This window comes from Castor canadensis, chromosome X (genome assembly GCF_047511655.1).
Source record: "Castor canadensis chromosome X, mCasCan1.hap1v2, whole genome shotgun sequence".
NCBI classification, from domain to species: domain Eukaryota; kingdom Metazoa; phylum Chordata; class Mammalia; order Rodentia; family Castoridae; genus Castor; species Castor canadensis.
The window spans coordinates 127,236,021-127,263,398 of NC_133405.1; the positions used below are offsets into that span (position 1 = coordinate 127,236,021).

A 27,378-nucleotide genomic window follows, 5' to 3' on the forward strand; every position below is an offset into this window, starting at 1 on the left:
AGAAATTAACCATTGTGAAAAACTGAGAAAAAAAAGATTAAGAAAGAAAATAAACAGAACATCAGGGACAGTTTAGGTAGTGTCAAAGGTCTAACACATATGTAGTTAGAGTATCAGGAGAAAAGAGATGCTGGGCAGGAAAGATACTGAAGAAATGATGTTTCATAATTTCCCAGGTTTCTTGAAAGATAGAAATATGCAAACACAAAGTGGGGCATATCTTTTCTAAAGAAAAAAGAGCAGTTAACATTTTTATATGTGTATGTTCTGCCCAACAATTCCACCATCTACAAATGTACAGTCAGAAAATAATCATGAATATTCAGACTTGCTTTATACAGGGAACCTTAAAAAAAATAAGACCAGTTTCACAGAGTGAACTAATTTGACAAGGTTTGATCTATTGCAGCAGAATGCAGGGCAGAGAATCCTAGGTCTCTTCTCCCACGTGGACAGCTCATGGGCCCTGGAAGAAGTGTTTGGAAAGTGCAGTTCATAATACGCACAGGGTTTTCAACCTTGAGAACTTCTGATAACTGATAATTTCAAGAGTAATGTGTTTTCTTTCTCTTTTTTAAACAGGAAAAAATTATTCCTGTGTTGTGTTCTACATCTTCAGCTTCTCTAAGGTCTCTGACTAGAGACCGTGGCAATAGGGATGCCATTCCTGGACCATCTAAAATAGTGATGTCTACAGGTAAATTCATATATATATATTTTTTTGAGGTACTGGGGTTTAAATTCAGGGTCTACACTGTGAGCCACTCCACCAGCCCTTTTTTGTGTTTTTTTTTTTTTTTTTCAAGATAGGGTCTCTAGAACTATTTGCCTCAGGCTGGCTTCAAAACACGATCCTTCTGATCTCTGCCTCCTGAGTAGCTAGGATTATAGGTATGAGCCACCGATGCCTGGCAAATTCATATTTTAAAGAGTTATAAAATTCCCTTTTATTCTTGTGTTGTTTTCACTATCTTTGAAGTCCTGGAAATAAGAGTTTAAAAAGATAATAAGAGTAAACTTTTTTTACACATTTTTCATATTAAAGTACTTTGTAATGCATAATGATTGCTCATTTTGATGTTTAAGAAAAACAGTTTTCTTTAAATACACAAGTCACTTGAAAATTCTATGTTCTTAAAAGAATTATATCCATTTAAGTAAGATTCACAGCATTTACATCATTGTCAAATATATTATTTTCCCTTTATCTCTTCAAAATTTGTCATTTTATATCATATGTTTTCAAAGCTACTGCAAACCTTTTTAATGCAATACCTTTTGCAAATACTTTTTCTTGACAGATCCTTGCCTGTAAAAGGGCATGGTGACAAATTGTTCTTTGCCATGTGAAAAGTTTGAAAGATGACCAACCCAGAAAAATCAGTCCCTTTTATCATCTCCTCATATTTCCCTGTTCCTTTCCTGTTTTTAAAAAAGCACGTTCTATTGCTTCCTCTCCTACGTCTTTAATTATTTCCCTTACATTCTTCTATACCTTGGACTTTTCCCCCAATATTTTTCTTTCCTGACTAAAAGGAATTTATAATTTATTTTTGAAATAGAAATCACATTACAAAGGATTATTACATCATACCTCATTTTGCAGTTTATTTTCTGACCTTTAATCCATTAGCAGGACTAGCTAAATGAATACACGGTGACTATCTTTAATCCAAAAATCTGAAATTTAGATGCTCCAAAATTCAAAACTTTTTGAGCAGTAACATGACAACACAAGTGAAAAACACCTGACCTCATATGATGGGTTGCAGTCCAAACACAGGTGCACTAAAAATATTGCATAGAATTACTTCAGGCTGTGTTTATAAAGTATATATGAAACATAAATGGATTTTGTGTTTAGACTTGGCTCCTATCCTCAAGATACCTCATTATGTATATACTGATAATTTTGAAATCTGAAACAATTCTGGTCCCAAGTGTTTCAGATAAGGTATACTCAACCTATTATAACAGAAAAGAGATAAAACATTAAAATCCTTGTTTAGCTTCACTTGTGCTTAATAGAATGTATCCGTGTCTTCAGCACCATGAGTTAAGTTTTTAATTGCCTTTTCACTTATCTGTGAGAGTCCATCCTTCCTCTGGCTATTGCTACAAAATTGGATTATCATATATTTTGACATAATGAAACAGATAAATGAGTTTTTATTATATATAGACTATATATATGAAAAATGCAGTATAAATTAATGGGTTAAAAATACTGTGCTTCTTGATTTAGGAGGACAGAAGTTTTGATTTTTATAGCATGTGCTGATTTTCATTGGTTGATTGTGATAAAGAAAAATTATTGAAACTTGACATTTGTGTGATTATAGTTGAATTACTTCTGTATCCTATGCTTTTTTTATACTAAAAAAAAAAAGATCAAAAAGAATTAACCTAGAAGGTAACACCCACACACAGGAAATCAATGTGAGTCAATACCCTGTATAGCTATCCTTATCTCAGCCAGCAAAAACCCTTGTCCCTTCCTGTTATTGCTTATACTCTCTCTACAACAAAATTAGAAATAAGGGCAAAATAGTTTCTGCTGGGTATTGAGGGGGTGGGGGGGAGAGGGAGGGGGTGGAGTGGGTTGTAAGGGAGGGGGTGGGGGCAGGGGGGAGAAATGAACCAAGCCTTGTATGTACATATGAATAATAAAAGAAAAAAATTTTTAAAAAAAGTTTAATTTTTCAGTGAACCCTTGCATATATAGAAGGAACATTTTTATTTTCTTAAAATCAATAAATGTATGTCATGAGAACTTACTATGACATATACCTTAAATGTTTGGTTATTTAGAAGATACAGTTGAGGTACAATGTTGGTGATTTATAAGAAATTCAGTCCTAAAAAGGAGTATATCAAGATGACTAGTTTCAAGATGAAATTCTTATGCTATGTGTACAATTAAAAGAGGAAATACTCACCTATCTTTGCACCATTTTATATAATACAAAAATATATGAATTTTTTGTGATATTCTTAAAAATTCTAAACCATAGTTTTTATATACTCAGATTGGGCATAATTCTAAAATACTGAATAAACTTTTTGACTAATTTTTGTTTAATATCTTCATACAAATATTATCTACGTATTTTTAGGTAGCAGAAATAATCGATACTATATGTTTAAGTTCTCTTCGAGTGAGGTGACTAGTAGGATGTAATAATTACGTAATGTTTTCACAAAGCTCCTTTTAATCAGTCTCATTATTATATCTTTATTCACATTTCTTCTCAAGTCTGTGTCTATATAAATAAACATGGAAACACTGGCCCTTACCTGGATGCAAAGAAAATCCAGCAGCTGCCTGACCACTTTGGCCCAGGTCCTGTGAATGTGGTACTCCGGCGGACTGTGCAGGCCTGTGTGGATTGTGCCTTTGAGGCAAAGACTGTTTTTGGATTTCTCAAGCCAGATAATCGTGGAGGAGAATTGATAACTGGTATACCAATCTAATCCATTATTTCTTTTCCAAATATTATTTCAAGTTTATAGAAGGCAGGATTTTATAACACAGACTGTAATGTTTATATCCTATTAATATACTGTGATCTTTATAACACTGATAGAATATGTAGAACAGTTACCATATATGTTTATAGATTTAACACTGGTTTGGAAAGTTTACTTTCAAAATAGACAAATGTTGGCACTTGTCACTAAAATTGAAGTAAAAGATTTTTCCTTTTACTTGCAGTGGGGAAGCTCACTATAGACAGAGTATCTTGGTTGATAATATATTTTAAGTTGTATAGAAAGCAGACTGCTGTATAAGAAGTTTAAAATAAACAGTATGACTCAAGAACTCATTAAGATGTAAGATACAACTGGTAGTGTTAGTATGATTGAATACCACAACATTTGTACCTGTGGAATGTTTGGAATAGAAGAAAGTGTTATTATAGATCAAGAAGTCTCTGTTCTTTTTACTCTCTGAATATTTTTAAATAAGTACATTTTTACCAATACAGGCTATTGTGTTTGAGTGAGAGGAACTTTTTTTAGATAAGATTATTTCTTTATTAATTAAAAAAAAATTTTAAATTTTTATTTAAATTTAATCGATGGAGGGTGTGTTGGTGTTGTATTTCTTTTTTTCTTTGGCAGCACTGGGGTTTGAATTCAGGGCCTCATGCTTGCTCGGCAGGCACTCTACCACTTGAGCCATTCCAACAGCTCTTGTGTTATATTTCTCTGTGAGATGACTGACACTTCCCACCTCCCAAACAGCCTTCTTTGATGGGGAAAACCATGCCATCCAGCTCCCTCCAGTGAATAGCGCATCATTTGCTCTTCGCTTTCTTGAGACTTTGTGTCACAGTCTGCAGAGCGATAATCTTTTGAGTAGCCAACCTTTCAGCTCTTACAAGGACAATACTGAAAACCCTGTGGAACATGATCAAAATAAACCAGGTGAGAGAAATTGTAGATTTTTATACTATGCTTCTATTTTATATTTTATACTTTACTTGAGAATCTTGTGTAGTTCCTAGTTTTTATTTCTGTCCTCCTCAAAGTAAACATTTTAGCCACCATGAACTAATTAGAAGTGTATGGCATGCAGTTAGTGCCTCTCATTTAAAGTGAGAAAGTAAATTGTGTTTCTAATGAACTCAAGAATCAAAGTCAAGTGGATTATGTTTGGCTTCTTTGTGACTAGTTTACAGTTGCACATTTTCTATTAGATGTAAATGCTGCTTTAAAGTTATATACCTTAATCCTAACAATTTAGCAAAGCATGTTGAACCTATTGGCTATAAAGAATGATCTGCTTAACTTTGACATTTAAGCCTCGGTTGCCTCTCTTCCATAAGAACTCCAAACTGACACCTAAATAAGAGGATGGCTATAAGATAGTCCTGTAGAAACAAAAGTAGGTTCTTATTTCTGATCTCCAAAGTAAGAAAGCTCTGAGTTTTTTGGCAAATTTTATTTAGAAGAAAAGTTTGCCTCCTTTTCATCTACTCTTGGAAGCTAACCATGTTCTGCTGATTACAGCAGGATCTTGTGTATCTTTTAAGAGTAGCTAAAGTTCTCAAGTATTATGAATTTCATGGCTTTCTGGTCAGGTACTACAGATTCTGGGAATATAAAGTATCACATCTGTTTAAGTCCAAGAATCCAAGTTTGCATTCCAACTAGGTGTGAAGCTTGGACACCATTCTAGTTTCTCTTTTCTGGTCCTCCACACTTTCTTCATACACTGTCTTATCTACTTCAGTAAAGACTCTCCGAACTATTCCCTCCTCTCCATTTCCTGTCACTACCCTCCTTTGGAACCCTGTTAACAGCTTCTGGTTTACTAAAGCGGTCCTGTAACTGGAATCCTCCTTACAGTTTCTCCCTGCTAGTATAACTGCTCAGTGAGTGTCTTTGAAATAAAGTATGATATCCTTGCAAAATATGCATAGACAGTGGAATAGAGTACTTGTGTTGGAATTTATCAGACATGGATTCCAGTATTGACCCTGTAATTTATCTGTGTGCTGAAAGGCCATGACATCTGACAGATCTAAAATTTAATCCATGTCCTGATATTAATTAGCCATATGCTTATGCACAAAGTACTGAACCTCCCTGAGTCTCAATTTCCCTAGCAGCAAAGTGGGTACTTCTTGAGTTGTGAGAAAGGTTATGTAAACTCAGCCTGCATTATGTATGGCATGAAATGGCAACAATAAAACGTAGCTGCTAGAAGTAGGTTGAAGAGGAAGAGTGAAAGTTCATATTCTCGTGTAATATTATCCTCCTTTGCTCCTTCAGAAGAGGTAAGAGGTTACCAAAAATAGTAGAATTAGAAGATGGATAGAAAGTGCTTGATCACCTATGGGGATGGAGGAAGAGAGGGAATGCTTGTGTATGTGTGAGAGAGAGAGACAGAGAGACACTGACTTTTTGTCTGTAATAGTAATTTGGGGAAAATACGAGTTAGAGAAGTCAAAAGTACAATTTCCTGATTTTTTTTTAAAGCATTCAGAATGCCAGTGACTTATACTGAAAGATTTTTGAAAATTGTTTGAAAGATTGCAAAGAAAGTATCATTTTTCTTTTAAAATTGAGCACAGACTGCTTGAATTTTCAGATTTATCAAATAACTGGACTGGGTTACTACTAGACAGAATATACCAAGGTATCCTAAATAATATTTCAATTTTCTCTCACAAAAACCTTAATTTAGCCATTTGAAAATGGATTTGAACTGGAACTTTTATGTTGTCTTTAAGTTTGCTTACAGTTAAAGATGTTGCATGTAATTATAAAATTGATTCTTCCTAAAAATTCATGTCCAATATCCCACTTATTTTATATTTTCTGAATAAGTGACTCAAAATATTTTTAAGATAAAGTACTTTTAGGAGATTTTGATTGACAAATATAGTGCTTGCTTATTTTAGCAATAGTCAATTTTAAGACATTTCACTGAAGTATAATATACAATGCAAAAATATACATGTAATACAGCTTAATGTTCACAAAGTAAACATAGCTGTATAAGGAGATCCTGCTTGAAAAAGTAGACATTAATAGTATCCTGGAAATAGCCCTATTGTGTCAACCCCCTGCTTCCATCTGATATTCTGCCTTGATTCTTGTGAGTGTAACTCCTGTCCTGACTTCTAGTACCATATGTTGTTTTTGCCTGCTTTTGAATTTTACAAAAGTTGAATTAATGCAGTATGTATTCTTTTGTGTCTAAACTTTTCTCTCTCATCATTATGTTTCTAAGATTAATCTATATCATTGCATGTAGTTAGATATTTCATTTTCATTGCTGTATAATATTCTGTTATGTAAAAAATGCCATTATTAATGCATGTATCCATTTAGGTACTTCCCATTTGGTACCACTATGAGTAGTGTTATTGTGAATTGTCTGGTACATGTCTTCTGGTGAAATATGTATGCCTTTCTGTTCTTGTATCTATCCAGGAATAGAATTTCTAGGTCATAGGAAATGCACAGGTTCAGCTTTAGTGGATACCATCAAGCAGTTTTTCACAGTGGTTGCCCTAGTTTACTGTTCTATTAGCCATTTGCTTCCTTTTTTTTTTTTTGGTGGTGGTACTGGGGGTAGAACTCAGTGCCTTGTACTTGCTAAGCAAAACACTCTACTACTTGAGCCATGCCCCCAGCCCTTTATGCTTTGGTTATTTTTCAAATAGGGTCTTGCTTTATGCTCAGGCTAGCCTGGACCTCATCCTCCTATTTATGCTTCTCATGTAGCTTAGATGCCAGGCATGCCCCACCACACCCAGCATATGTGGGTTGAGATAGGGTCTTTTGAACTTTTTATCTGAATGGGCCTTAAACCATAACACTCCCAATCTCTGCCTCGCAACTACCTCATATTACAGGCTCATGCCACTATGTCCAGCTTTGCTTTTTAAAATAAGTTCTCTGGTGACATTTTCTATTTGTTAAATCATATTATAATCCTGTCTACTAAAATACAAAAAAAAAAACCTTGTCTAATGAAACTAATATCTTTCCTCTCAACCATTGATTATATGGTCTTGCTTCTTTACATGTTTTGTTTTTTGATATGTTGAACATTATGCTCCAGATTTCTACCTTGAACATTTCTTTTTTCTTAAGTAGAAAGAGAGAGTGACTGTTTCCAATCAGAGACTGAACTGGGTTGTGGCTGAAGAGCGGTTTTATTCAGACTCAATCTAGAGTGTTGTAGCTCAGTGGTAGAGTGCTTGTATAAGATACACAAGGCCTTGGGTTTGATTCCCAGCACTGCCAAAAATAGATAGAAGACTCCATCTCTCTGGTTCATCCCCAGGCAGTTGATTGAGAACCTGGCAATTCTCTAGCTCCTCAACCCTGAAAGACTATGGGAAATTTTACCTTTACACTTTAGAGGTTTGCAGCTCCACTCTTTAGCCTTTTTCCTCATGTATTTGAAAAATTCTGACTGGGCACAGTGATGCATGTCTGTATCTCAGCACGCAAGAGGCTGAGGCAGGAAGATCATGACATCAGGGCCAGCCTGGACTATGTAATGAATTCCAGGCCAGGCTGGGCCACATGAGACCCAGTTTCAAACAACAACAAATTGGCCATATGTATTGAGTGATAGACCACTGCGTATTTGAGCTAAACCTCTTTTCCTGGTGGGTCTTTATTTCTTAAGCTCCACAAGGCTGGGAGATTTCAGTATGCCTTTCAAGAGCTTTCAGCTTAGCTACCGAACTCTGCATATAGCCCCAGAACTCAGCAAATGTCTCATGGGGGAAAACCACATATGAGTTTAGGTTTCCAGTTTTGTAACTCCAGCTGTGCGAAGCTGCTAAATCTTTTTAAATTTATTTTTGTCTTAGCAGAGCCCTCTGCCTGGGTAAAGTACTATTTTTAGTGCAGTATCAAGAATCAGCAATTTCCCACAGTGGGGAAAATGATGAAAACCTTTCGTTTAGGTTAGAATGGTTCTTCTCTAGCTGGAATTTGATTTTACTAGTTCCTGTGACTGTCATACGTCTATGGTACTTTTCTTATAATAACTTTATTTATATCTTAATATTTATTTATTTATATCTTAATAAAGTTCACATACCATAATTTTACTCTTTTGAAGTATATGACTCAGTGGTTTTAAGTGTATCCATAGAGTTGTGCAGTCATCACCACTACCCAATTCCAAAATACTTTCTTCATCTCAAGAAGAAATCCCATTAACATTAGCAGTCATTTTTCTTTTTCCTCTCCCTCTAGTCACTAATCTACTTTCTGTCTCTATGAATGTTCCAAATTCGGGACATTTCATATTAATAGAATCATGCAGCAAGTAGCCTTTTTTGTGTGGCTTCTTTTACTTAGTATAGTGTTTTCAAACATCATCTATGTGATAGTGTAAATCAGTACTCCATTACTTTTTATGACTAAATAATATTGCATAGTATGTATATGCCACATTTTGTTCTTATTCATCAATTGATGGACTTTTGTGTTGTTTCCACCTTTTGGCTCTTAGGAATACTCCTGCTATGAACATTTGTGCACAAGTTTTTGTGTGGGCATATGTTTTTAGTTCTTTTGGGTATAAACCTAGGAGTAGAATTGTTGGGCCATATGATAACTGTGTTTAACTTGAGTAGCTGAAAGACTTTTCCAAAGAGGTGGTGCCATTTTGCATTTCCATTAGCAGTGAATGAAAGTTTTAGTTTCTCGATGTCCTTGTCAACACTTGTTACCCAATTTTTTAAAAAAATATAACCAGCTTTGTGAACATGGAGTGGTCTCATTGTAATTTGATTTGCATTTCCCTAATGCCTGATGTTGAGCATCTTTTCTTGTGCTGATTGGGCATTTGTGTACCTTATTTGGAGAAATATCTGTTCAAGTCCTTTGCTCATTTTTAATTGGATTAATTTTCCTTCTACCGTTGACTTATAAGAATTCTTTATTCTAGATACATGGAGTTTCCATGTCAGATAGATGCTCTACATATTTTTTTTTGGTGGTACTGGAGTTTGAACTCAGGGCCTCACCCTTGCTAGGCAGGCACTCTACCACATGAGCCCTCCAACCCTTTTTCTTTAGTTATCTTTCAGGTAATATCTCGTGTTTTTTCCCCAGACTTGCCTGTACCTCCATCCTCTTGCTTAGGCCTCTTGCATAGCTGGGATGACAGGTATGTACCACCATACCCAGCTTTTTTGTGGAGATGGGGTCTTACTAACCTTTTGCATGGCCTGTGCTTGAACTGCAATCCTCCTGATCTCCACCTCCTGAGTAATTAGATTATAGGTGTGAACCACTGTGCCTGGCATTTCCATACTTTTTATGCCATTTTTAGGTTGTCTTTTCACCTTTTTAAAAATTTTTGTGGTGCTATGGATTAAACCTAGAGCCTAGTTCATGCTAGGCAAGCACACTACCAACTGAGCTATAGCCCCAGCACTGTATTTACTTTCCTGATGAAGTACCTTGAAGCACAAAAGTTTTTAATTTTGATGAAGTTCAGGTTATCTATATTTTCTTTTGTTGCTTGTACATTTGGTTTCATATTTAAGAAACTGTTGCCTAGTCCAAGCTCACAAGGATTCGCTCCTGTCTTTTTACCTAATAATTTTCTAGTTTAGTTCTTTATGTCATTAATCTACTTTGAGTTGATTTTTATTCAGTGTGTGAACTAGGGATCCAATTTCATTCATTTGCATGTGAATATTACCCATTTGTGCCAGTACTATTAGATGAAAAGAATACTCTTTCCCTCTTGACTTATTGTGATACTCTCGTTAAAAATCAATTGATTATAAATATATGGATGTATTTCTGGACTTTGAGTTCTATTTTATTGACCTCTATGATATGTTTGTCCTCATACACTTGATAACTGTAGTTTTCTGTAAAAAGTTTTGTAATTGGTAAGTGTTGAGTCCTCAAATTTTTTTTTCTTTTTAAAATTATTATTATTATTTATTTGCATGTAATTGTCCAGGGGGCATATATTGTGACATTTACATATGTGCATACAATATATCTTAATTTGATTCACCCCCTCCATAGTTCTCCCTCATCCTCCCTCCCCTCATTCCTTTTTTTCAAGTTCTTAAGAATGTATCAAATATGTCATACTTGAATTCACCCCCTCCACCACTCTCCTTTATCCCCCCTTCTTCATCACCCCCATTCCTGGGATAGTTTCAGCAGGTATCATTTTTGCATTTACATATATATGTACACATTTTTTGCACCTTATTCACCTTCCTAGCCCCTTTCCCCTCCAACTAACCCCTCTCCCACAGGACCTGTTCTGCCCTCCTGTTCTCTGATTTTGTAGAAGAAAACTAGAAAGAAAAAAAATGACATTTTTGCTTCCCTTTTTAAAGATTGTTTTGGCTATTTTGGGTCACCTGCATTTCCATATGAAGTTTAGGATCAGCTTTGCTGCAAACAAGCCAGCCTGAATTTTAACAGGGATTATGTTAAACATGGAGATCAATTTGGGGCATATTACCAATTTAAGTATTACCAATATTAAGTCTTACTTCCAGGAACATTGGCCATCTTTTCATTTATTTAGTCTTCAGCTTGTTTCAACAATGTCTTTTGAGTTTTTAGAGAACACATCTTACACCTCTTTCAATAAATTTGTCCCTAAACATTTCTTTTTCATGCTATTGTAAACAGAATTTTAAGTTTCAGTTTATTTCATTGCAAATGTTTAGAAATACCACTGATTTTTATATATTGATTTTTGTATTCTATTTTTCTGCACTCATTTATTAGTTCTCATAGTTTTTTATGTGTATGTATTCCTTAGGATTTTCTAAATATAAATTTGTTTCATCTGTGAAGACAAATTGTTTCTTGCTTTCCAAACTGGAAGCCCTTTATGTGTTTTATTTTCCTGTTGACCCTCCAGTACAATGTTGAGTACAAGTGGAAAGAGTGGTTATCTTTGTCTTGTTCCTAATCTTACTTAGAGGCAAAGCTTTCACTCTAAGTCTTTGCACTAAATTTGATGTTAGCTGTGAGTTTTTCATATAGTCCTTTGTTAGGTTGAGGAACTCCTATTCCTAGTTCATTGAGAGGTTATCATGAAAGCAGTTGGATTTTGTTCAGATGTCCTTCTTTCTCTTCTGAGATTTTGTCATGTTTTTTCTCTTTTATTAATATGGCATGCTATATTGGTTTTTCAGATCTTAAAACAACCCTGTATTCCTGGGATAAGTTCTCTTGATAATTGTGTATAATTCTTTTAGTATGTTGCTGGGTTCAGTTTTCTAGTAGTTCATTGAGGGTTTTTTTTTTTTGCTTCTGTATTTATAACTACATGTGCATATTGATCTGTAGTTTTCTTGGGATTTTTTTTTTGTTTGGCTTTGGAATCAAGGTAATATTGATTTTAGAGACTGAGTCAGGAAATGTTCTCTCTTTTCGACTTTTTAAAAGAGTTTGGAAAAGGTTGGTGTTAAATTCTATTACCAGTGAAACCATCTCAGCTTGGGCTTTGTGGGAAGTTTTAAGAATTACTTGTAGCCAGGCGCCAGTGGCTCAGGAGGCAGAGATCAAGGAGGATCATGGTTCAAAGTCAGCTTGAGTAAGTAGTTCATGAGACCCTATCTAGAAAAAACTCATCATGAAAAGAAAAAGGGCTGGTAGAGTGGTTCAAAGTGTAGGCCCTGAGTTCAAGCCCCAGTACCACAAAAAAACAAAAAATTACCTGTGTTTTATTTACTAGAGGTCTGTTCAGATTTTTTTAATTTCTTCTTGAGTTAGTTTTTGGTAGTTTGTGTTCTAAAACTTTGTCCATGTCATTTACATTATATAAATTGTTGGTATACAGTTAATAGTATTCCCTTATATGTCTTCCTTCCTCTTTTCTTCACTTCTTCCTTTCCCACCCTTCCTCCCCCATGCCTTCCCTTCTCTCCCCCTTCTTATATTTTGTCTAATATTAGTATAACAATACTAAGATTGGGGGGGATATTATTTATATGGTTTATTTTTTACAATCCTTTACCTTCAACCTATTTGTATATTTTTTATATATATTTAACATGTCTCTTATAGTAAGTGCATATATATTTGGATCATGTTTTTAATCCATTTATCATCTCGATTTTTTTGCTCCTAGAGTTCAAACCACTGGTACAAAGCCTCAGGGGCTTTGTACTTGTTGGGTAGGCTCTCTACCGCTTGAGCCATGCCTCTAACTCATCTCTGATTTCTTATTGGAGTGTTTATTTCATTTACATTTAATATTATTACTGATATCTGCCATTTTTCTCTTTTCTGAATGCCTTAGATCCTATTCTTCCACTAATCCCTTCTTTTTTGTTAATTTATTTCCTTTTTGCTGTGCTGGGGCTTGAACCCAGTGCCTTGAACATGCTAGGCAAGCACTTTACCACTGAGCTATATCCTCAGCCTGGTAGTTTCTTAATACATCATTTTACTTCTCCTGAGGTTCCTTTTATTACTTTTTTTAAGTCATGTTTTTAGTTGTTAATATCTTAAAACAATCTAGTTTACATTATAACCAGCCTAATTTTAATGTTATGCAAAAACTTTCCTCCAATGTAGCTTTGGTACTTCCCTGCTTCTTTGTGCTATTGTCACACAAATTAGACTTTTATACATTATAACCTTAACATTCCACTTTTATTGTTGTTTTATGTAGTTACCTTTTAAATGACAAAGTAGAACAAAAGGATTACAAACAAATACCTTTACTGATTTTTTTTTTTGGCAGTACTGGGACTTGAACTCACTTTTGAGGCTGGTGCTGCTGTACCACTTGAGCCACTCCACCAACCTGATGCTATTATTTTTAATGTGGATTTGAATTTCTGCCCAGTGTTCCTTTCATTTCAACCTGAAGTAATCTTTTTATTATTATTTCTTGTAGAGCAGCTCTCCTTGTGAGGTATTTTCTGTTCTTGTTTTTCTGAAAATTTCTTATTTTCTCCTTCATTTATGAATGGTAGTTTTGCTGGATATAAAATTCTTCATCTTTTTGTTTCAGTGATTTGAGTATCATTCTATTCATTTTGGCTTCTGGTTAATGAGAAGTCAGCTGCTAATCTTATTATGGATCCTTTGTAATTGTGGTTTTTTTCTTTCTGATTTCAAAATTCTATCTTTTACTTTTGATACTTTAGCATTTTTCTAGGTGTGGATCTCTGTTTATTCTGGTTAGAGATTGTTGAGTTTTGGGGATGTACAAATTGTTCTCCATCAAATTTGGAAAATTTTTGATCACTATATCTCAGAAAAAATTCTGTCCCTGTCTTTTTTTTCTTTTTCAACTTTTTTGATTTTTATTTTTTAGAGTGTTTGACTTACTAAGTAGCCCAAACTGGCCTTGAGTGCATGATTTTCCTGCCTCAGCTTCCTAAGTGGTAGGATGACAGGTATGAACTACAATGCCCAGTTTTTTCTTCCCTGTTCCTCTTCTCTCCTCTGACATTTCCTTTATTTGTGGTACTGAGGAATAAACACAGGACCTCATGCTTGTTAGGAAAGTGCTGCACCCCGAGCTCTTCTGTTTTTGTTTTTGAGATATAGTCTCCCATAATACTACCTGAGCTGGCCTTGAGCTCCTGTCTTCACCTCCTGAGTCACTGGGATTACAGGTGTGGGCCACCATGCCCAGCCTAGAGATTTCTTCCATGTTGTCTGTTTTGGTATGTGTTGATGATGTCCCCATAGGTCTCTGAGGACATATTTGTTTTTCCTCATTCCTTTTTCTTTCTATTCTTCAGAATGTATAATCTCAATTAACCTTTCTTTAAATTTGTTGATCTTCTGCCAATTCACATTTGCTTATTGTGAAAAGATTTACTGTATTTCAACTCTTGAATTTCTATTTTTTGTGTTATAATTTTGGTCTATTGATATTCTCTATTTGGTGAGATGTTCTTATACTTTTTTTTTTAGACATAACTTTTTAGTTCTTTGAATGTACTTACAGTAGTTAAAAGTCTTTTGTCTAGTAGATCCAATGACTAGTCTTTCTTAGAAACAGTTTCTATTGATTTTTTTTCTTATGTGTGGTCCATGCTTTCCTATTCTTTGCATGTCTCATAAATTTTTTTTGTTGAAAACTGAACATGTTAAAATAATCTGGCAACCGTGGGCATCAGATTCCCTCTTCCTCCTTAGAGTTTGTTGTCATTGTTGGTGCTACTGTTTATTTAGTGATTTTCCTGGACTAATTCTATGAAGGTTGTATTCTTTGTCATATGTAGGTATTGAAATCCGCTCCATTAGCTGAGTGGTCAGCTAATGATTGGATGGGGATTTCCTTAAATGCTTGGAATCAGTGTGTCTCCAAGCCTTGCGCCAAGGGATTCTCTATATGTATTGGGTCATAATTTCAACACTCCAAGAGGCAGTTTGTTAAGTCTGCTTCTGTAGAGCCTCAAGGTCAGCCATGAAAGATGAGGGCCTTCTCAAGTCTTTTGGGCATGTATACAGACCTGCACAAGCATGTGGCCTTCTAGGTTCATTCTTCTTTAAGTCCCCTAATGTGTATCTTACTAGCCAAATTTCCCTCTTACGCTTTTTGGTCAGCATCTTCTTAGCTCCAGTTAGTAATACTGCCTCATGCAGCTGCAAAGTTAAACGTTTGCCACTGTTTTATACCCCCGGAAGATGCTCTATCATAGGGTGGTTCACATAGAGTAGGCTCTGATTGAAGTCAAATAGAAACAAACCCTGAGAAAGTTCTAAGGGTTGTGATGATCCTCTGGGATTGGGGTTTTTAATAAGCCCCAAACCCATGTGCCCGCTCTAGTGACTGCTAATATTCACACAAGGCTACCATAGAAATGTAAATTATAGGGCTGTTCCTACTTATCCCTGTATCCCTACTTATCCCTGAACACTTTGTTTCTTGCTTTAGCTTACTATAGTACCCAGAAAAAGAGTCAATTTTATGTTTGTTCCAACCCCAAATAGTAGACCACAGACCATTTTCATAAACTTTCACAAAGAAACCATCAGTACATTATAAATAAAAATAAGTAGAGACTTTATAATCGTTCTGAGATTAAGAAGTAAGATATCTATAGAAAACTACTTTAGTACTATATCATTAAATGAATATGAAAAATCCAATTATTTCTTTTTCTTAGAATTTAGTTCATAAATTTTTCTCTGTAGTGCTGGGTGTTGAACCCAAGACTTCATGGATGCTAGGCAGGTACTCTGCCAGTAGACTATATCTCCAACCCTCTTTCCTTAGAATTTAAATTTCTTAATTGTACAAATTGCATTGCTTATCAAGCAATGAAATACATTTTGCATGTTGATTTTCTAGTCTGTCATTAAAAATAAAATTCAAATGGTGAGAGCTCTGTTGGACTCACTGGTAATTAGTCAGGAACTAGATTGCTAGAGGTGGTTCATCATATGATTTTGAGAGACATTGCTAGTCCCCAGTCAAAATTTTGAATCAGATGAAGTTTGACTTTGGCACTACTTCCATTATAATTTTTCTTCCCCTTTGAATTCTAATGTCATCGTTTTTAGATTTATGTTACACTTTATTTGTCCTTTTAGTTGAAGGTTGAAACAAGATACTGATTGATCCTTTTAGGGTATGTAGGTTGAATAGCCCTAATAAAAAATCTGAAACTTTTTGAGTATTGACATAGTGTATCATGTCAGTGCTCAAAAAGTTATAGATTTCAAAGCATTTTGCATTTCAGATTTTTGGATTTGGGATGTTCAGCTAGTAAAGTCTATGGAAATATTCCAAAATAGTTTCACTTCTGGGCCAAGGATTTCAGATACGGGATCTGAAATTACTTAGCTTGTAATTGACAGTATATCTTTACTTTCAGAATCATGGTTAAAAGAGTAGTCCTTAAAGTTACAAGTGCATTTGGTTGAGTGATAAGTAAGCAGTAGAGTTGTTGAAAGGGTAGCCTTAGGCTGGATTGTCTAAAAAGAGAATGTTCATGTTCACTGTGCTACTTCCTTTAACTCTTACCTCCTCTTGCTCGTGGGATCAATTTATCTCAGGTCTTTTTAGACCCTATATTGAGTTGCTTCAATGTCTTCTGAGATATTTAGAGAGATCTGATGATTCCAGAATAAATGAAGTTTAAACGTACTCCTTCTGGAAGTACTTTGGATTATTACTTTAGTAGAAATACTTGATAGGATGCAGTAAACACATGCTCGTGAATAATCAGATAATTGGCTATGTTGAAGTTATAGTATGAAAATTATTTAGAAACAAATGTTTAATAATGATACAAAAATACTTGAATATAGAATAGTAATTATAACACATACTTTTTTAAACAGTGAAAGAGGAAATAACTGAACAGCAAAGCATCAAACGATCTCCTGAGCAATCTATACCTTGTTCTGTTCCTGTCTCTCCTAAGCTGCCCAAAATAATGATGCATGCCTCTAAAGGTAAATAACATTTACTTGTCCCAGGATTGGGAAAGGAAAGTTCCTCTGCTACCACTTATATATACTCTTTAGGGTAGGTAAGAAGGTATATTTTTGTCCAAGTAAGTTTGGCAATTAGGCTATCACTTTGACAGCTTGACCATTGCATTCCTTTCAGAAGCACACAGGTTAAAAAAATTCCATTCAGCTTTATATTGCTAAAAACTAATAAAGGAATAGATAAACACTAAGTTTCTCCAGTGAAATTGTTAGTTGCTCAGATAGTAAGCAAATGTTAAAAACAAATGGAATGGACATATTCTCACAAGTAGCTGTGAATAACTACATTCCTAAAAACAAATGCCTTTTTTATTCCTTTGGTAGTGGGGATTGAACCCAGGGCCTTGTGCATGCTAGGCAAGGGCTCTACCACATAAGTCATGCCACCAGCCCAGAACAAATGCTTTTGTGAGGTATTCACAGTCTTGGTGGCAAGACTGGCAAGAGATAGGAAATTGCCATGAGAAATACAGGTGATGTCATAGAATTACTCTGGATTTCAAGAGAGTGCACATTACTATATATGATGAGGAGGGGATGACCGGGTACTTTGCATTAGAAGTTTGTGGTTCAAGTACGGCATGAATTAAGTGAACTGTTGTTGGAAATGACATTCTTGACCTTTTAATAATATTTGAAGATAACCTCCATTTGTCTTTTTCCTTGTAGAAGAATCAGTTTCTCCTGAGAAACATGTCATACCCAAAGAAGAAAATTTTTCTGAAGATTCCAGAAGTTCAACACTGGGAGATTGTTTAAATCCTGTCAGTGGAAATCTTACGCATACATCATTCTCCAAGAATTTCCCTGAAATTGTGTCAAGCACTTCAAGTTCAGCCTCTGATGGGAACAAATCACCTACCAAGAGCAGTTACTATGACCCTATATTACAAATCCAGAAGAAAAGTGAAGGTATATTCAAAAACAATGATCCTCAAGCAGTATTCTTATCTTTCCCTTTGAGTCTTTCACACCCAACAGCATCCCTTAAGAGTGTATTGTGTTTGAAAAACTGCCAAAATTGGGGAAACCAGGTTCTCCCCTTCATATCTCTATCAGGGCCAAACCAATATGGATGCTTCAGTCACAGAACTATCTCTGGATATCTGGATCACCAACCATGTCTCTGTTAGAAGCTTCTATCAGATTAGTGGTTCTGAAGAAATTGTAATTTGTCATTTCCTTGCATACTTAGAAAACTAAGTACAGAGTATTTAGGTACTCTGATGATTCTGAGACCTAGAACACATTTTTCCCTTCTGATGTACTCTCGTCTCTCTAGAGACCTTTCCTGGCCCTAGCTTCTATGTGGCTCCTGGATCAGGGCTCTGGAATCCTGTTGCTATACCTGCACCACATCATCTGTACTTCCCTCAGACTCACAGGGAGGAAGTGGCATGTGTAAACAGGGCAGCATCTTATTTCCATTTAGAAAAAGCTAGAACAGCCTTCCATGTGCAAAGATAACTACTACCCCTTAGCCTTTTAAGGATTAAGAGTGCAGCAGAGTGAAGGTGGGAATAAGTGTTCTATCCTTTTTTCTTCAGGGTAAGCATCTAGGCTAGGTTGAGGAATGAATGGAGTAACCTTCTTGTCTTTTATCATGGCTATTATATATGGGCAGCCTCATTATGCACATTATGCACATGCAGTGACACATTTGATGTTGGTACTTCTGTCTCCCCTCCTATTTTGAAGATTGTCTCTGCTTTGAAGAGAGTGTAAAGATAGGTGTTTTTTTTTCTATAAGGGGTAATATGGAATGGTAATTTTAAGTATTTTGAGAAAGTATGAGCTTTTGAAGAAAGACCATCTCTTTAGTAAAAGATTCTAAAAGTTCACTTCTAATGCTGAATATCTCACAGATGTTACGCTAAAGTACACTGTATTGGGCTTCAAAAGTCTAGCTTCTAGTCTTCTTAGGTGTAGAAAGACTAATAGTAATGAAATTAATTAGTAAGTAATAATAGAAAGCATCATCATCTTCTTTACTCTGCGACATATTTTATATGACCTCATACATAATACAGTTTTTAAGAATTCCTTGAGATGTATGTGCTGGTAAACATTTTCAGGTGAAAAATCTCAGAAGTAATTTGGTTTAGGTCCCTCAGCTGTAAGTGACTGGGCTAATACTTAAAACACAGACACTGTGACTCCAGGGCCATACTCTTAACTGCTGTGCTGCCTGCATCTCTAGAGATCAAGGGAGAATTTCACTTTGAAACTGTCTAGAGATGCACTATTGTTGTTTTCTGCTTTTTTGTGGTCTTTGGACTTCAACTCAGGGCCTCATGCTTGACAGGCAGGTGTTCTGCCACTTGAGCCACTCTGCCAGTCCTTTTTTGTATGGGATATTTTCGAGATAGAGTTTCGTGAACTTTTTGGCCCAGCTGACTTTGAACCAACATCCTCCTGATTTCTGCCTCTTGAGTAGCTAGAATTATAGTCATGAACCAAATCCAGCTTATTATTTTCTGTAAGGCACTACGACTATTAATTAAAGCTGAGTTCACCCCTGATAGACAGTGATGCTCACATAACCTTCTATCATACCCTACCCTGTTATTTGAATGAAAAAATTCTTGATCTCTATTATATGAAAGAAATCTAGTAATACTGGAAGAAATCAAATCATTTTTCATTACATTTGTTTCAGAAATACTGATATCCCAGTGTATATAACACAGACCATTCAGGAGAAAAGCATGACTGGATTCTGGTTTTTATCATGATTAGTTTTTTTCATACAATTATTTGAATAGCAGTAATGTAATGGTTGCAACCGTCTCTTACTGTTCTGAAGATATAGGCCAACCAAATTATTTTTCCATAACAGACTAAAAACAGAACCTCTTAATATTTGTTTTATTTTTAACACAAAATTATTTTCATGCCAGAAACTATCTTTTTGTGTGCAGTAATCTATAAAACTATTTGCATGTTAGGACATGAACATACTAGATTCTGATGACAGAAACCCCATAAAATGTAAGTGAATTTATAGGCATGATTAGCCTTGCTAATAATTTTTTGAATACTAAATTTTGTCATTGTTCAGTTAAAGGAGATGGTCGGTCAGTCTAAATTGTCAGAATATCAGGGGCAAAGCATGGTCTACACCATCATCATTTTTACCTGAGTTGATACAGCCCACAAAATTTATTTACTCTGACTCTTTTTTCTTTGACAAGTAGAGGGTAGGATATATTTTAGTATAGAGATTTTATTTCACATTAAAGTTGTGATGTTGGAAAGAAAATTCAGAATTATGCATGGAAAAATATTATTATTTCTTGTATCTTCTAGTTTTCATTGCCCTTTCCCTGGGTAAATACTCAAAATGCTCCTAAAATGACCATAACCCAAATGATAGCAAAGAAAGGGTATGTCTTTGGCTAGTTCAAACACAAAAACATCAAATTTCTGTTGATGGTCTTCGGTTAGAGATACAAATCTTCCTAGCAAATTATAAAGCCCCCTTCAGTTATCATCACACACTAACTTTAGGGAGTCAAACACTCTGCTTACGTTAATAAGTACTTGTCAGAACACAAATTTCAGAACTTACTGGACGGCACAGTTAAAACCAGTTGAGGTATGAGTACCTAAATTGTTTCATGTCTTACTTAGTTCCTTATTAAATATATAACCCTTTTAATCAAAGCATCTAAAATTAATTAATGAAATTTGATGTTAAAGTTACTTCTTACCTAGCTCAGCAAAAATATTTCTGTTTTCTTTACAATTCAGATAAACCTTTAAGCCATGAGAGATGGGAATCTAAAGAATAAAAATGGTGCCAAAAATAACCATATTGAATACACAAGAGAGATTTGGTAAAAGTATTAATTTGGTTCTCTAAGATAATGGGATAATTTCAAGGCTGGGGATAGCTCAGAGTGGTACAGTGCTTGCCCAGCATGCACAAGGCCCTGAGTTCCACCCCCAGCACCACAGAAAAGTGAGCAAATTTGAGAAATTACAGACCTGTACATTTGGGTAATTTCCATTGTGTTCAGTAAAATAAACCTAATTTAGACAAGGAAAGATTAAAAGAGATTGGGAGAACAACGAAACCCTTAAAGTACAAGAGCAATGGGTTAAGTTAAATGAACCTAATTTAATCCAAGTAACAGATCTTTTCCTGTACTTGTCTGTGCCGAAGAGGTTTTGGGTTGTTTCATCTTTCATGATCTTTGAACCTTTAAGGTATCTTCTGAAGCTCCTCCTGCTGTTTGGGGGAGGTCACATGGAATACTCTGAAGCATCTCTTCTCAGATCATCTTTATTCAGGATTTCACTAGATTTTACAGTTGGCCTCTTGAGTCCTTGCTTGGGTACTTAAGAACAGGTTCCAGGAATGACACCATTATTCCCTACCTAACATCTCTTCTTTCAGGATAATGATCAGGTCAACTATGATTTGTTTTTTTTCCCCCCCCCCATTGAAGATCCAAGTTATATAGCTGTACCTGACCCCAGTGTCCTGAAACAAGGCTTCTCTAAGGACCCTTCAACCTGGTCTGTGGATGAAGTGATACAGTTTATGAAACATACAGATCCTCAGATATCAGGCCCCCTCGCCGACCTCTTCAGGCAACATGTAATGTATCTTTTGATCCAGTTTTCCTGTGCAGGCCTTTCAATTGGATTCTGAGTTGTGTGAATGGTGGGGGAACCTTATCAACTGATTTTTCTATTTGTGAAAAAGGTTATTTTGCCCAACATTAGAACTGTAGATAGGTTAATGGTCTGCTCTTTAAATGGGTGTCCAGGTTGGTTCTTAAAACACTAAACAGCCTCAAGTTCTCAAGAGATGGTGTTTCAGAATCCACCACTCTCAGGCATTTGACCCTTTTTGTAATGAAAGATACAAGGATCCTCCCCCAACTTACCTGGCTCCCTGCTTGGCCCTAGGACTATGAGTAGGAGAGGGTGACCACAGTATGTACCAGGATGGCCTTGTTAGAGTACCCAGTGAATCTAACAACTGTGTAAAATTAAGTGTATCTTTATTTTAAACAGGAATTCATGAATACCAAATGTTAGACTTCTATAGCATAAATTGGTTGATTAAGGTAATAAAAAATTTTAGGAGGATGCCCTGTGACTTATTAAGTATATTTTCATGTTTTATGTTCTAATATCTAATGTACCCTTTTTAATATTGTAAGAAAATCAGTAGTTTTAGCATCTAACTAGCTTTAGACAACTAATTGATTCACTTTCAGCATAAAGATGACCTACCTTGTAGAGCACGTTTACAGTTTACATCGATGTTGACATACTCTCGACCTTTCTCAGAAAATTAACAATGTCTGAAATTCATTTCTACCGTTTACAGTTTTTGACCCTTTGTCACAGATGTGTATTATTTTACTTAACCCACAGAATTTAAAATCATACAGTTTGATGCTTAGGTTATTTATTAAATATACTAGGATAAGCTTCCTTTTTCTCAAATTTTGAAGTAAATTTAGAAATCACCAAATTGATGCTTCATCATACAAATTCTATTTTTAGTAGTTTTCATGAGATAAATGCATACTCAGAGAATATATCTGGAATGTACAGCTGTTCTCTATTTTATAAATGGAAAAAATATGGAAGTATTAATTATTATCATTTTCTTCTCTCTGTAGGAAATTGATGGAAAGGCTCTGCTTCTACTCAAGAGTGATATGATGATGAAGTATATGGGGCTGAAGCTGGGGCCAGCATTAAAACTCTGTTACTACATTGAAAAACTTAAAGAAAGAAAATACAATTGAAAATGTGCAAGTTTAGATTAGGCATAATTCTCAGGTGTACTAAAAACATTTCAATTTAGAAATAATTTTCTCAGCAATTTTTGTTTCATAGAAGGTTCCTATAAAAATGTCTTTATCAGGATTGTAGAACCACATTAGCAGTCCAGTCTACTTCTTTAAAAACCATTTAACATGTTAGTACTGTAATATTTAAATTGGCAGTTTGTTCTTTGTGTCTTATTATTTTCATTGTATAATTTACAAATATCCTTCATGCAGTTAACAGAGAAAAACCTTTGATTTAAGTTAATCTCTATATCTAGAACCAAAACAGCTAAATCCCAAAGGGGAAAATATCAAAAATCCATGAGAATTCTTCCTCAGAAGAGAATTTAAAGATGCACCTATATAACTATCATCTCTTTCTTAAATATTTTATCTGATTTTACAGTGTGTACTGTCTGTTCTATTTTCTAGAAAGGAAATAGCCATATAAATTTCTTTCCCTTCTATCATTTGTGCCCTCAGTGTTGTATTTGTTCATATTTAAACGAAAAAAAACAAGCTTAAAAGCTTTCATAAAGTGTTCTTACCAGTTGATAATTTTTTAAAAATAGGATAGAATGATCACTTTGTGTAGAAGATGTTATACTACAAGAATAGTTTGAATGGAATCTGATTAAATTTTTTCAGTAGAATACCTATTTTAAAACTATATTTTTGCTAAGCTTGGACATTAGGCATCCATTTCTCACATCTCTGTATCAACATACCTGTATCCAAATTTTTAAAAGATATTTTATTGTACAAGTCTATTCCTCATACAAATACTTTACCATATTATACTATTCTATATCTGTAGCTATTCACAAGTAATTGTTTTCTTTTTGAACTTAATATGGCACTTTGCACTACCACAGAGGTTATGATGAATTAGTGTTTTTATACCATAAAAAAATGTACATCATTTGATATCACCAGTACCTCTCAACTTATTCTTCAGGTGGTAAGAAACAATCCATGGATTGGTTTCCATACAGGAACATTCTCCTTCCTATGCAATGTTTCTAATTAATTTGCTTAGTTCTGAGCCATTTATTCTGCTACATTTTGAAAGATAAGACTTGCTGTGTTGGGCTTTATTTTGTAAGTTAGAACTTTTAAGATGAAATGGTGCTAAATGTTTATTGTTGTTAACATTGTATAACTGGTTTAATGTTTATAAGCTATAAGAATCAATTATAAAAGAATTAGCCATTTGTTCTAAATGCCAATAAAATGTTCATCAGGGCAAGAATGTACATTTTCTTCGAGAGGATTGAATGTACTTAAGATAAGAATGCAGCTATTTAAAGGATTGCTTCATCTGTTATTCCTTATAAAAATAGATTCTTACTAAAACTTGTTCTTCTTTCAAATTGTTTGTATGAAGATGCTGTGCCCAGTTGAACATTCCTCAGGTGTTTGTATAAATACTATGTTTTGCAATTTTCATATTTTCAAATAAAGTTAAATGACCACAGCAATTAATATGAAAACCTCAGGTTTGATTTTATTTATCTTCACTGCATTACATTAATGGGTGAACTTGTGTATATAGAAGGAAAAGCACTGGTTATTCAAGCTGTAGCTGGAATTGTACTTGCAGCTGGCTGAGTAAATGAAGTAGGTTTATGAGACTTTCTACAGGCTGACCCACAGGTGCTTACCTTTGGAATCCAAGGCAGTTTTCTTTCCCCAACTTCCCTGGTATTTCGGAATTTCAGTACATTAACTATGAACATTTAGGTAACTTCTTAGAAGTTTCTTTGCCCCATTGATAGTGGGAATCAAACACAGGGCCTTACACATGCTAGGCAAGTGTTCTACCACTTGAGATACATCCTCAGACCTTGGTCTCACTGTATAGCCTAGGCTGACCTCAAACTTGCAATCTTCCTGGCTCAGCCTCCCAAGTGCTGGGATTACAATCAAATATATAATACACACACATATATTTTAAAGGAAAAATAAGTATTGATGAGGATATAGAGAAATTGCAACCCTTGTGCATTTCTGGAGGGAATGTAAAATGATGCAGCTACTGTGGAAAACAGAGTGAATTACATATGATACATCGATTCCACTGGGTATATACTCCAAAGAATTAGAAGCAGGGACTCAACAGATGCTTGTACACCAATGCTGAGTGCACTATTAGATGGTAAATGTAAATGTCCATCTACAAATGAATAGACTAGTATAAGCATACAATGGAATATTATTCAGTCTTTAAAAGGAATGGCATTCTGATACATCTGCAACATAAATGAAATTAAGCCAGATGCAAGGACAAATACTGTCTGAATTCACTTGGTTGAGATTTGTAGCCAAATTCATAGTAGGGGGTACTGGGATGCTATGGAGAGGAAGAAATGGAGAGAGGTACTGTGTAGTGGGTACAGAGTTTTAGTATGGGTTAATGAAAAAGTTCAGGATATGGACAGTGGCAATGGCTGTACAACATTGTGAATATGTATAATATTAATTACATAGTTAAACTAGTAAATTTCATGTATATTTTACCATAATGAATTAGTATAAAAGGAGACAAAGTTGAAGTAATAGATACAAAATGACATGGTGTAATGCATAAACTCACTCTTTTGTCAGCAAATACTATTGAAGAAACAGGATAAATTGCAGTGCAGCAGATCTTCCATCCCACTGAATGAAAATACAGGTGTTTCAAAAACATGACATCTTATGGTGGAATCCGTTTTTGGAAGGAGCAGTTGGGGAACACCACCTGACCACATTCCACCCTCTACTTTTCACCTCACACCTGGCATATTCCTCCCAGGTACAATGCTTGTTTGTTTTAAAGTCATCACTACTCTCTCAATTTGGTTATTCCAGTTATTAACTCTTAAATGTATTTGCCTTTCAGAAAAGAGGATTTCTTTTCATTTTTTGTTCACATGTGCAGTCCTCTTACATAAACTTGAAAAAGCCCCTCAAGATTCGTATTTGCCAAATACCCTGTGCTCCATGTTCCCAAGACACTCCCTCCCAAGAGAGAGACCACTTCAGTCAGCATCACCATAAATTCTGTCACTACCAGGTGGGTTTCCATATTTCATAAAATCCCAGTTTTTGACTTAGTAGTTTACCTATGTTGTAAGAGCACGACCTTACTTGCCCTAATCAGCCCTTGTCACACTTTTAGCAGTTGCATCACTGTTAACATAGCAAGCTAGACTGGGTTTTGGAATTGGAAATTCTGAGCGTATCCCTCAACTCCGCCCCAAGTTTTCCTCTTGTGCTGTAAATAAGGCATCTGTCAAGTAAGGGTACTTTTGGAGGAAATATGACAGATTAAGACATTCTAGCCTGCCATTAGTGGTAGACACAAAGCATGCTATGTTCCATTCACAGTAGCAGCTTATTTCTTGCTCACAATCCAAAGCAGATATCCCTCTTCCCTCTGGTGATTTGGGGGCCAGGCTCCTTCCCTTTTGTGGCTCTACCATCTCCTAGGGCCTTGGGGATCCTTTGATTCCAGGTGGTGTGGCTTACTCCACACCACCGTTGCATTCAGTCTCATGGCTCCTCACTGTGACAGTGGCTGGAAATAGTGTGTGCCCCAGATGATGAGGAAAGGGGTCTTTGGTAAGTAGCAGTCATTCACAATCTTAATAGCACAGCATAACCCATAAATGCCTCCTACACCTGTCAATTTCCCTGTTACATCCTTCCACCCCCACTGCATCCACATAGCTGGCTCTCCTTATCTGCTTCTGCTTTATTTTCACTATATCAATAAACCTCGTAGTTGTTTATATGATTCCCAGCCACTCTTTCCTACAAAGGATACAGCATCCCATCCTGAACCCTGCTTTCACCATTGGGTCCTAAGTGCACCTGAAGAGCACCAGGTCTGAGCAGAAGCTTTCCAATGGCAATCAATGACTCTCCTTTTCCTCTGCCAGGAGAGTGCCATGTGCAAGATTTAGAGGTTGCTCCTTGAGACTGGGGTTTGGAGCCATAAGGCATGTGGGGCTGGGCCAAAGCCATCCGTCATCTCTATATTTTACATGAGCAAGAAGTGATGTTTGTAGTGTTAAGTCACGGGGATTTGGGGACTTCACCACAGCTCAAAGATACGATGAAATGTGATGATACACTTTCTCACATCTGTTTACTTATACATTGGTGGCTTCCCCCACTAGAACGAACTCTTCATAAGGGCAGTGACTTTTATTGGCTTGATTCTTGTTGTACCCTGTATCCAAATTAGCACCTAGCACCTAGGTGGCTTGATCATTTGTTCAATGAGTCAAAATCCTGGGAATCAATTTCAGGTTGAGTTTTTAGTACCACATACTTACTGAAACACATACTGGGCTTTTCCACAAGTCTGAGAGTAACACCATAAATTGCTATTTGAATTTGGGTTGTATCTAGTTAGTTTTACTACTTGTTTTGCATATGTATCACCAGACAACTACAGGAAGGAGTGAGTTATTGGAGAGGAGAAAGACTCCAAGGAAAATGAAAACTGTAATTCCCAACTGTCATCAGATTTAATATAACATCCTGCTGCCACTGAATCACTCACTCTTGCCTTCTCATTAAATATCTGTATAAAAATGAAAATGATGAACATGCATGACATCCCTGAAAACTAAGATGAGCAGAT

The 27,378-nt window shown here is 35.5% G+C and overlaps 1 protein-coding gene across 3 annotated transcripts in view; it reads left to right on the forward strand.

Moving 5' to 3' along the window:
• The window catches only part of Scml2 (Scm polycomb group protein like 2), a 93,783-nt gene extending 69,557 nt beyond the window's left edge, over window positions 1–24,226 (forward strand). For 2 of the 3 annotated variants that reach the window (XM_074062393.1, XM_020152201.2), the window contains 7 exons: window positions 583–697; window positions 3,257–3,460; window positions 4,249–4,431; window positions 16,792–16,905; window positions 17,614–17,856; window positions 21,399–21,550; window positions 22,590–24,226. In XM_074062393.1, coding sequence (XP_073918494.1) covers window positions 583–697; window positions 3,257–3,460; window positions 4,249–4,431; window positions 16,792–16,905; window positions 17,614–17,856; window positions 21,399–21,550; window positions 22,590–22,718 — 1,140 coding nt within the window. In that variant the 3' untranslated portion in view covers window positions 22,719–24,226. The remainder of the gene's footprint in view (window positions 1–582; window positions 698–3,256; window positions 3,461–4,248; window positions 4,432–16,791; window positions 16,906–17,613; window positions 17,857–21,398; window positions 21,551–22,589) is intronic. The other variant, XM_074062394.1, reaches the window with a different exon arrangement.
• The last annotated feature ends 3,152 nt before the right edge of the window (window positions 24,227–27,378 follow it).